At 43.9% G+C, this 12203-nt stretch overlaps 1 protein-coding gene across 3 annotated transcripts in view; it reads right to left on the bottom strand.

Annotated features, from left to right (window-relative positions):
* The window catches only part of pik3r3b (phosphoinositide-3-kinase, regulatory subunit 3b (gamma)), a 185707-nt gene that overhangs the window by 97127 nt on the left and 76377 nt on the right, over positions 1 to 12203 (bottom strand). For all 3 annotated transcript variants that reach the window (XM_073476042.1, XM_073476040.1, XM_073476043.1), the window contains exon 5: positions 8860 to 8991. In XM_073476042.1, coding sequence (XP_073332143.1) covers positions 8860 to 8991 — 132 coding nt within the window. The remainder of the gene's footprint in view (positions 1 to 8859; positions 8992 to 12203) is intronic.

Below are 12203 nucleotides of genomic sequence, written 5' to 3'. Positions count from 1 at the left end.
TTCATAAAAACAAAGGAGATGCACATGGACGGAAACGGTGACACAGACGGGACATGGGAATTTCAAAATAAAGGCGCAACTTAATGATGGCGAACCGATGTTTTTAATTCGATGATATTGGATCGTTGATCACTGAATCGATACATTGATCTGGATCGATGTATCGTTAGAGCCCTAGCTGGAGGTAACAGATTTGTTGCAACAGAAGAAAAAATAATAGAGAAAAAATAAAACTGATGTTTAAAGGTTTAAATTCTTGTCCTGTGTATGTGTTTTTAATAATTCATATTTTGAGAGTCCGTTACATTCACAGCAAGTAAAACCATTAAATCCACAACCAGCCTGCATCTCTGTGATGTCATAATGTCGTATTTGTGAGTTTCACTATGTTGCCTGAAGCTTTAAGTGCAGAAACCTGAGGAGCATGAGAATGAACCTCATCACGATAAACTTAAACATAAATGACCTTAAATATTAACCTCTCATGTACGGATCTTTAGATTTTTAGCTTCAGGATTATGTACCTCAGTCCTCAGTGTCAAAGTGAACATTTCTGTCTTTCCTTCCAGTCGTAGTGGATAAAGACGAGGACGTCGACCTGCTGCTGATAATAATCTGAACACAGGAGCTGAACTGAACCTCAGTCTGACACATGAGCAGGACGTATCGAGTGATTTGTGCGATGCAGTGCTGTACATGTGTACATGTTATATCAGAATGCTGATATGTATTGATTGATCATGTGAGGTATTAGTGTATTTGGCCTTCTGTGCAGGAACTAAAGTGTTCACATCGATCCCAATAACACAGAGTGCCAACAGAGAGCAGCCGGACGGACCGACCGACACGACGACTGACTGTGTATCTGACAGCCGGCTGATTGGATAGATGATAAAGTGGCTGTAAAAAAAAAAAGCCTCGATATTCTCAAGGATCTGGAGACACAGGCTCAGAAAACCTCGTTCACGATCACAGATGACTCATAATAACCCCAACGTTTAAAACATCCAGCCGAGAACAAAACTAAATAATATCCTTTAATGTTTACTGTCTGTTTCAGTGACTATAATACAGAGAACAGATGATTTTCCATGTGAATGTGTGTATACGAGCTTCAAGTATTTATCTCCGTATCTCTTCTGACGTGTTGCCATGCTGCGCGCTGCTGTCCACAGGTCAAAGGTCAGACAGACGGACAGAGAACAGAGGTCGAAAGGTTTCAGAGGGAAAAACTTCAAGTTTCAAGAGCAGCTTCGTTTAAAAACCATTAGTGTGTTTATGTAGCGTTAATCACCAACAATGACTTCAACGGATCGACACCTTCTGCTGTTTTATGTAGTAAAGCTCAGAACCTCACAGTTTTCTGTCACAGTTAAAAGATTCAGATAATAAAAACGATCAAAGCCTTTTCATCCGTCATCCCTTTTGTTTAGGTCGCTTGTTCCTTCTTTATCTCTTCATGTCGTCCCTTTCTGTCTCTCCCCACCACAGCGCTCTCAAAGAGTAACCAGAGGACGTTTTACTTCTTTCTTTTGGTTATTGAGTCTTAATCCTTTAGATTTCCATCCCAGTTGGTTCTTGCTGCTGACGGTAACAATGTTTCTCAAAGTTTTGTACTGGTTTTGTTCTGGTGACAGCAGAATAAAACCTTGAGCAGCGACTTTGTCAACCTGCTTTTTGAGTGTTTCATCCTTTTTTTACTTTATTCAACATCATTGTTAGTTTTGATGTGAAAAACCAAGTTCAACCCTTGAACATCATTTCTGTTTCACCCACCAAACGATGAAGAATAGTTTAATATTGTATTGAACTATTCTGTTTCTTTATCATATTCTGGTCTCTGAGTGTTTTAAAACAGGCCTTGAGCTTCTCTGTCAGGAACACAAGAGAAGAGGAACAACTGCTGAACATACAGTGAACGAGGTGACGTTGTCTGATTTGAGGTTATTACAGCTATTGATAAAAAAAATTGACTCAAAATGGGGTTTATTTATTATATTTCAAGTATTATGAAACATTTACATAACAAATATCCATTTAAAATGTTGAAATTATGATATTTAAGATCATTCTTGTTGCTGTACAGGAGCGAGGGGCAACCAAGGAAGTCCAGGGACACTTGAGGTGAGCGTGTGTGTGTGTGTGTGAGCGTGTGTGTGTGTGTGTGTGAGTGTGTGTGTGTGTGTGTGTGAGAGTGTGTGTGTGTGTGTGTGTGTGTGTGTGTGTGAGTGTGTGTGTGTGTGTGTGTGTGTAAGGTGGGCAGGTGGGCGGTGATGGATGGCTGACAATCTGCTGCAGCCTGATGGGGGTCATGGAAGTCACCTCTCTCTGTCTGACCACTGCTGATCATAGACGATCACTGCTCTCTCTCTCTCTCACACACACAGACACACAGACACACACACACACACACACACACACAGTCCTCCTCCCTCTGTTATTATAGATTGCGTTTGACCCCGCTGGTCAATAGAGGTCAGGCTGGAGAGGGAACTTGGCCCATCCATCTGGTCCCTCCAAGACTCTGGGAGACTGGACGACTGGACAGTGGGGGGTCGGAACCATCGTCATCACTGGACTATTTCATGAGTTTTATCATGATAAGATGAAAATACTCCCTGACTGATAGTTAAAACCATCTCAGCAGTTACAGTAACGAACACACGCAATGTTTGTTGTTAGTTTTCGGAGCGACGCTCGTACGAACGTTGAGGACGCCCACTCTCATTGGTCTGGATGTGAGATGCACTTGTTGTACGTTGGAGAACGACGTCTGCCAAATAAGTTCAAATTAATTGCATTACAACAAATCCATTAGATGCTCGATAGCAGATCCAATCAGACGACCACAGGAATTAGGTCAGTCGTTACATTAAACGGTTTTAGGTTACAGGAACATCCTGTTAAATGAATTGACTTATTATCCTTCAAAATGCTGCAATTTCAAGTTCTGGTTCTCCAAACTGTCCCGGAGGAACAGAGGTCTGTGATTGGCCGGCAGGATTATGTCTCAATAATCATTTCATGTGTGAAACTGAGGAATCAGAAAGCGATGGAGAAATTTTAAAGCATGAGGAGAAATAAACATGAAGATTAGCAGCCGTGCTGGAGGTTTAAGGGGATTGTAGTGTTGGTTTGTGGGTCGTCAGCGGGTCCAGTATCTAAATAACAGTGGGCCTAAATCTCAGCAGTTCTGGCTGGATTTCCATGATCCCCTGCTTTTTGTCTCTGGCGCCACCAGAAGTTTAAAAGTATTACGTGTCTAGTACTTTACTTTATGACCTGCAAAACCAAAAAACACTTCCATCAGCCTCAGCTGACTTCATCTTTAATGCTAATCAGCAAATGTTAGCACTGTTTGTCTGTTCGTTGTTGACGTTTCTGACTTTGTTGTGCAAAGGGTGTTTTATTTTGAAAACTGAACGGATGCTCTGTGTCGTTCCTGTCTGGCTCGATCTGCTCGGTGCAGCGTGACGCGGCTTCTTCTCAAATGTGCCGTGGCGGGCGAGGTGGGAACAACGAGCATTGTCTAGCACGGCCATGATCGCGTCTGGCGACCGTGTCGTGGCCAGAACGTGACGCAGACGTGACCGGTGGAGTCTGGTGGTTATAAACTGGTGACAATGATCACAGAGCCTCTGGATCAAACTGAGATTCTTGGTTACAGACGTGGTCGCTTCGTCAGGCAAAACATCATGGTGGACACAACTGGCCAATCAAGTGAAATCAGTGGAAACAGCAGTGCACCTCCACGCCCTGAGCAGAAACTTGGCAATAGTTTAGCTTCTAAAAACCACGAGGAGAAATGAAAGGACACACCGGACCATTCAGAGCCAATGGTTTAACTGTCGATACTTTTTGGATCGGCCTCTAAGTCTTATTATCTTCAGGATTTGAGGAGCTCGGGCACAAACATTTTGTCCACATACTTTTGGGCTTGTAGTATTACCAAAAATCAAAACAGGCAAATGACATTTTGAAACAATAAAGAGGAATAACACAGACAATGTGAGTTTATCAGAGTGATGATTGGATCCTTATAATCCCATAAAACACATCCGTTCATCCTGCGTCTCGTCTCTACAGGAGTCAACGCGGTGACTTGCTGCATCAGCGTCTATCCGCTGAAGCTCCAGATGGACAGTGGTCAGTCACACTCAGCCAGCTGGCCTTTATCCTCACAGACGATGACCTCGCTGAGACCATTAGGGTTAACTAACTCTAACAAAACTAATGAATGAGAAAAGACAGGGAGAGGATAAAAAATAGGCATCAGGGAGGGAGGGAGGAAAAGCAATGAATAAAAAAGACAGAGGGCAGAGGGGAGGAAGTGTGGAAGGTCTCAGATTAAATTATTAAGATTAGTGACTCAGCGAGCAAAGACAGACGGAGGACGAGGACGAATAAGGGAGGCGTGAACCGTGACTCTTAAATTTAGAAAATAAAAATATCAAAAATCACAACCAGCCTCACATTCATGCTCCTCTCCTCTGTAGTTAACATCTCATGTGACAGCGTCACTGTCCTCACGTCTCTTTAGAAAAAGCTGGGAATAATAAAAAGTGGGAAATGGCACCGCCCTCGTAACAAAAGGCTGATTGTGGTCAGGATGCTGCAGGAACAGATGAGAGCAGGATTACAAGAGGATTACATCCATCTGATGACAACAAATGTAACTATTCTGCTACGGAAAAGACCCAACAGAGCGAAGAGCGCCCTGACAAAGACACTGATTGGACTAATTTGAGGGCTAAGAGGAGTTTGACGGTGTGATGACACACGACAGCTTCATTTTTATATTTAATTTAGCTTCTAAAATCACTTTTTCCTGCCAGATTTCACATCCAGATGGAGATTTTGCTTTTTGTTTTCCCACCTTTAAAGACTGAACGATCTAAAGAAGAATTTTTATATATTTTTTGAGGCAGCTGAACACAATCAGTGTTAGGTCGATGATAATAGTCCCAGTGGTGCGTCGGGCAGGCGGGAGGGCGGAGAAGGTATTTTGAAATCCCTTCCACCTTTTATTTCTAACAGATTATGGGAATTTCCCACAATGAGCCACTGCCTGGAAAAGTGAACGCAGATGAAACATGTGAGAGAGCGAGCCGTCTCCCAGAGAGCGGGACAGCCAGAGGACAGGTAGCAAAATAAAAAGGAATGAGGGGATTTTAACTGTTACAACATCCACAAAGCTCTGGGATCAGACTCAAACAGGACAGACGGTAACCTTCTTTATATGAGGCAAATTTAACTGATCCCATCCATATGGATTTAATAACAAAGACTGAGACTACTGAGCTGAGACTAATTCCTCTCAACATGGCAGACGAGGCTACGAATCAATGAACTTTACCTTGAATATAAACTGGATATTTTAATTTAGGAAAAACAAAGATGCAAAAACTGAGCTGAAGTGACTCGAGGCTCGAGACAGAGTTTCTACGCTCCGTGACCGTGAACAATGTGGACGGTCCTCGCCAACAAAAACCAAGAAGAAGAGGAGATCAAGAAGCATTAGAGAAGAACATGGAGACAGCAAGACGAGCTTCCTGTGTTTGTTGTTTTGGCGAAACAACAAGAGAAAAGTCAAAAAGAGGAAATATCACGTTCCATCCATCTTGTTCTCTGGAGCACGCACGCTCGGTGTACTCGCTCCACACAGTCGCTCAGGGACGTCGGCGAACGACGACGTTAACGCCACAATATTTTGAAGAACCTCTTCAGACAAATCAAACTGTGTGATCATTTTAATTATAAACTGTCAGTTACTTAAGGAAAATGAAACAAGCAGTCTATTAATTCGGAGGTCAACTATTTTATAATTATAAGTCACTTATCAATCAGAAATGCTTTTCTTCATATTGTATGATAAATCAAAAAGCTGTTGTGTTTTCTGCTGGTGAACAAGTGATTTAAAGGCATTACCTCTGGTATTATGATTGGCATTGATTTATTTTTACCATTTTTGGCCATTTAAAATAATGAAGGATAAATCGGATTAATAAATTATATTCTTAAATTGTGTGGGTGAGTATAACAATTGAAGATTAATAAATTATAAAGGTCTTTTTTAGTTTCTCTGGTTGGAAAAACAGCCAAGCCAATCCAAGCTCCAGTCTGAAGAACGTCGCAGCTACGTCAGCTGCTGTACGTCAGTGGTGACTGTTTAGGGACGAAACGACCAGTCCTTCACAGAAAACAGCTGAAATTAAAATGATTAAAACAGCAACAGGACAAGTGAGAAAACTAAAAGCTCACACGGACACCTCAGCAATCACTCATTAGGGGACTCAAACTGCTGAAGTTTAGGAAAAGATCAGGGTTTAAATAAGTGTGTGAGTTCAGGTAAGAAACTTATGATTTAAACTTTGACTCTTGGTTACTCACAGGAAATCATGTCTCCTGGGTGGAAGTCAGTGGCGGCTGGTTACTCCAAAAAATTTGAGCAGAACAGGAGGAAAACACTGAGTCATATTATTTCACACTGGTAGCTAGAACATGTGTAAATGTTTTATTTGAACCAATTATTATTTTATCCTTCTCTCCTCCTCTGCATCTACAGACCAGCCTCCCCTGGTGGACGTCCTGTGTCTGACCGACCCGACCAGCCTGTTCTGGCTGGAGGGCCGTCTCCAGACACAACATTAAAAAAGTATATACGGCGTTATTGCTGAATATGTGCAGCTATATGCTCACTGAGGAATATTTCCAGTAGAAGCTCTGGTCTGTAGACCGGAGGGCCGAGAGAAGCACAGATCCAAATGGCAGCTAATAAGAAGAAGAAGCAGGAGAGGATGGAAAAGATTCTCAGCATCCACCTTTTTCAGGGATCTCTCATTATGACTGCGTGACTCGTCCTCACAGTACGACTGAATTGTTTTATAATACCGTCTAATTTCACAGAAGGAATCACTGGATGCTCCTCGAGCGATCCATCCCTTAATAAGAAGTTCAATTTCAACGGGCTTGACCTCAGACAACCTGCGCAAAATACTTGCTGCATCCTTTTAAAGTGGTTTATCCCGACTTAAAATGTTTCCATGAATAAGTAAAATAAAAAAAGGGCTGTCACTTAACGGGACGAGTACCAGGAGAGAGACAGAGAGAGAGAGAGAGAAAAGCACTTACATAATTGAGGGGGTTTTCACTTGGAGATCATGTCGGGGAGCTTAGCCCAGTAATATTTTGGGAGAAAGGCTGCAGGGAACTTCCTGCGAGCTCAGACGATGCCTCTGCCCTGACGAACACACACAATACACACTCGTCTGTCTGTACATCTGTCCGATCGTCTTTGAATCGCTTTTATTTGCACACAGCAGCACGCACACCGCCCAAGCCGAGCACGAAACACCAAATGTCAAGGTAGGGTTCATCAAATATAGATAGGAGTGAGAGTCCTTAAAAGCAGGAGAGAGGAGGTCCTGCTGGGCGAGGTGGGCGGCAGGTGAAGGGGTGAACAAACAGGTCAGCTGTGTAGAAAATTAGAAAAAAACGGGATTCGCTGGCAGCGAGACACGTCTCAGCTCAGAGTCTTTTTATATAATCCAGAGCTGTCGGGAGATTAGAGGAAATTTGATGCTGACGAGAGGCTACAGCCTTGTCGTCTTTACATCCAGATATGGCAGGAATCTGTCAGGTGTGACGAGTGTCGGCACTCATGCCAAGTGACAGAGGAAAGAAAAAAACAAAAAACACACCCCGAGCTCAGATTGAGCTTCAGAGTTTCAGCCTGCAGTGCGTGAGAATGTAGAGCAGATGACTGAGGATGCAGCTGGAGGCCTGAACTCACACCAGCCATGACAATGCTGCTTAAAGCTACAGCAGAACCAACAATCTGAGATTTTATTTGGGTCATAGTTGTGTCGGGTTCGGCTTCAGAAAAGTTTCCCAAAGCTTAACTTTGGCCTTAACTGGTTGGATTATATTCATAGTCACTCCCCACTGTAGAAAAAAGAAAGAAGTTCATCATCATATCAGGACGTCTACAGTGAAACGTCGGGATGGACGAGGACATCATTTGGTACGAGTTTGAGGCAGTGTGTCCCCTCAGTGTTGCTGTGAGACAGCAGTAGCGTGTTAGCTCAGCACTGTAGCCGTCGCTGTTTCCCAGTGTCGTTCTGACATGAATCTCAAACTGTGTCTCCCTGCAGAGGAAACTATCTCCTGTTACCACCGACATACGTCCCTGTGCCGGGTTTAAAAGCCTCCTCGTCTCTGCACCACATGTCCGTAACTTAGCTTTGTTCAGCCTCATATGCATAAAACATTGTTGGCCGATAAGCCAAGGAAGCTAAGCTGAGAAACTGTGTGTAAAAACATCATGACTGAGAGAAACAGCGGCCCGCAGGAAAACAAACACCGCTGTCACTAATCTAACTGAGAGTCTTAAACCTAATTGGGCTGGTTTAATAACAAAATAATAAACGGGACATGGAGACGTGATGTTAGTGCACTGAGCAACATCCTTCTTCTCATTTCCCCACATATCAGAAACAACAACTCCTCTCTGCCCTACGGCACCTCTGAGGGGACAAACCTCTTCATTGTGCTCTCTGGTGGGGAGCCTTTTAAACCACCATGTTACGATGGTCGGGGATTAGTAGTTGATGGCATCGTTCATCGGCCCAACTCTATTCCACGTAGATCATTTTGGTTTTTTCTGTCGCTGCCTTCATCCCAGTTCATTGGAGGAAGATGGATATACAGTCACATATATTTCCAGAGAGAAAGTCCCGATCACGGATCAGCATTTTACCAGTTTTATTCACTGACACTTTAATACATTTCAGTCAGGGTTGACATCAGTGCAGCTGTGTGTGTGTGTGTGTGTGTGTGTTGCAGTGCACCACACTGTACCTTGAGCAGTGTAGACCAGCTCGCTGTAGACTGTGGCGGGGATGATCGGGGCGGGCAGATCCTGCAGGAAACCTCTGAGAGCATCAGTCAGAGGAACCGCATCGTACTGATCCAGGTCCACTGAGAAGGGATCTATGAGGACAGAAGACGGATGGGAAGAGGGTTTGAGTATCAGTATGTCTATTTGTCAGTTTCCCACAGGAAGCCTGATGATCTTATTTATTTTCACGTTGTGCTCGTGTTTCACTGAAAAGGAACTGAAATGAATCACTGTGGAAAGTGTGAACCCACTGAGAAGTCACCCATGAGTCTGTGGACTGTTCTGACGCCTCGTGTTTGGCATCACGGCTGTCCTCATCTTGTTTTTGTGTTTTTTAGCCAGAAGTGACCATATTTGGATGAGAGGGTGGATATGGGAGGATAAACCTGGTTGGACTTTCTTTCTACTTTACACATAATGTACAAAATGAACGTCATGCTGTGTTGAAGACAATACTGGATCATGACGATGCAGCGACGATGGAAGCATCGTGTTTCCTATAAAACAGTGTCCGAGGAAACTTTGGGTTTTGAGCCCTGACATTAAAATGGCTCCAGAAAAGGAACCAGCTGCTCGCTTGTTTATGTCGGTGCCGTTAACAAACAGGGCGACACAGGAACTCCCCAGCTCAGTGTGTAAGTTTATAGCTTGGAGGTCGTTGTTGTTTCAGTGGGTTTTGAAAACAGTACATGTAGAAAGTGGAGGGGAGGAGCGACTCGGTCAGTGGTGCTCACAGTGTGTCAATTCTCACGGTCGGTTGTTTCTGGGAAAGGGAGGACGCTGTCGCTCAGCAACAGATAAAAAAGATGCTGAGATGTCCAACACATTAAGAGAATTCACACATCCGTCCGTCTGTAGACAAAACACCAGATAACGAGCCTGCGAGTGTCTGCGTGAGCGCTCCAGCAGATTAGCAGAGGACGAACCACCCGGCGCCAGAGGACGTTTGTCCCGTCCTCCATCTTTCACCTCAACCTTCCCTCCACGTGTCCCTCTACCATCTCTGCTCTCAGCCCTCGTCCCCGAGATTCACCTCGTCCTCTTCCTCCTTGACCTTCCTTCTGTTATCTCTAATCTTCCTCCACCAGCTCTGTTTGCTCCTCTTTCTCTCCCTTTTTCATTTCCCTCCATCCTTCACCTTCCTCATCCACCATCCTCTGCCTCCAGGCTCCCCCCTCAGCACCACAGGCACCAGAACCCCTCTGGAGTCAAAACGGCTGTTAAATCCCATTGATCTGCCCCTCTAACTAATGCCTGAATAAACTCAACCAATCACCACAGGCCAGTAAACCACCAGGCCATTAATATCAGTGGATGACCTCTTCACACGGGGCCTGTGTTATCGTGCAGTGATTTGTCTGGAGGATTCGATCATCCCAACGCCCACACAGAGCAAATTTTGGTGTTGTCATGGGACCCAGGTCCACCAAAAGATATTAATACACTTTTTCTTGTGTGTGTGTGTGTGTGTGTGTGTGGAGGGGTATTAGAGCGTAAAACAATTTGATTCCTGAAGAGCAGATAGTAATTTGATAATTTGAGAGAGCTATGTTTTATGAGTCTGGGGCTTTGTGCTGGTGATATTAACGACAGTGGTGATGGTGGTATATTAGTTTGCACTTCTGGCACAAATGATGCCGCCGATACCGGCTAATTATGATGCCTGCCGCGATTTCCACTGGGGAAATTATACAGCCGAGCTCCTCTTCTCTCTCCCTCACTGAGTTTTACTGTTGTTTGGATGACTCTGTAAATCAATCTTGAACAGCTCTCTGACTTCCAGACGGGAGACGTTCTGAGTCGGTAACACAGAAACACTCATTTGGGTTATTTGAAACTTTTTCAAGTGCGCTCACAGCAAGAATCATCATCAGCAACATGTGCGTTAACCTTGAAGCGCTGGCTGTTTGAGCTTGTGTTCTTGTTTACTGTCTGTAGTGACACTACAGGCTCTACTTGGTTTGACTCTGCAGCTACCTGCTTGAAGGTCTTAAAGTGATCACGCTCTTGTCTCGATCCCTGCAGTACTGTCAAAGAATCACCGCTAAGTGGCTCCGCTAATTCAGCAGTAACTAAACACGACTCCTAAACCAGCTGAAAGTGAACACGATGAAACAGTAAAACACAGCAGATGTTTAAAGAACAAACAGGACGAGAGCAACTAAAGAGATTCAGTCAGAAGCTGCAGACGTGCTGAGAGCTGAACACACTGACTTTCTCTCAGGTTTCCTGCACAGACGTGAGTCCGGTATCGATTTGAGGGGAGACGGCTGCTTGTTACGGGTCGGCTGCAGTCGTAAACACGTCAAATCAGATTATTATCATAACCTGATTCTCCCAGTTATCAGATTATTGTGCTCATGTTATCAGTCAAACTATAATCACAGATTTACAGACAAGAAAACAGGATACTGTACATATATACTGTATAACATACGCTGTATGATATCATCTTTTACAATTGTTTAGGGCCTGACAGACCTATATATCAGTCTGGCTGATATTATTGGCCGATATTGTCCAATCACAGATATGTCTGTATCCATATATATGTTGCCGATACGTGTCGATAAGAAGACTTTTATTTTAAGAGATTATAAGGCAGAAAAGTGAGTCTGGGGTACTTTAGTGTTCACATGCCCCTGCTGCTCTTGAGAAATCACTCTGATCTTCTTCTTCACGTTGGTTTTGAGTTAATCAGCAGTCACTTTTTCCAGCAGGGCTCTGTTTCACACAATCAGGCAATATAAAGGTCTGAAAAACAGGATTTTCCACAGAGCAGATAGTGTACGTATGAATCCAGACAATGTGTTGGCCGGTCATGAGTTAGGTCTGACTTCAAAGAGTGGACGGAGGCAGCAGCGACAACGACGGCCTGTTCAGGACACATTTTGCTGACATGTCTGTCGTTCCCACGCCGACAGCAAAATGGCACGATTGTTCTGAAGGCACGCACACGATGTCTTTGAAGTCACTGGGTTCATTATTCAGCTGTGAGGGAATCGGACGCACTTAATCTGACACAAATAAAAACCATTTTACAAGAATTTACGGTGGGATTTTCACAGAATATTAGGGAAAGACTATTTCTGATCCACGATTGAAAATGCAGACGGATACTCCGTGCAAAGACAAACAGCAGCTGCTTGTTCGTGTCAGACACCAAGAAAATTGATGTCTGATATCCGAAACCACCTGATTAATTGGTGGTTTATTTAACTTGAGTCTGTCTGGTCCCTGCTGGCATTAATCCATGCTCCTTCTGCTGCCCAGATGTTACGTCAGAGCCGAATGTGAGCGACCC

Source organism: Pagrus major, chromosome 11, assembly GCF_040436345.1.
Source record: "Pagrus major chromosome 11, Pma_NU_1.0".
Classification (NCBI taxonomy): Eukaryota; Metazoa; Chordata; class Actinopteri; order Spariformes; family Sparidae; genus Pagrus; species Pagrus major.
This window is presented reverse-complemented; position numbering and strand designations above follow the sequence as displayed.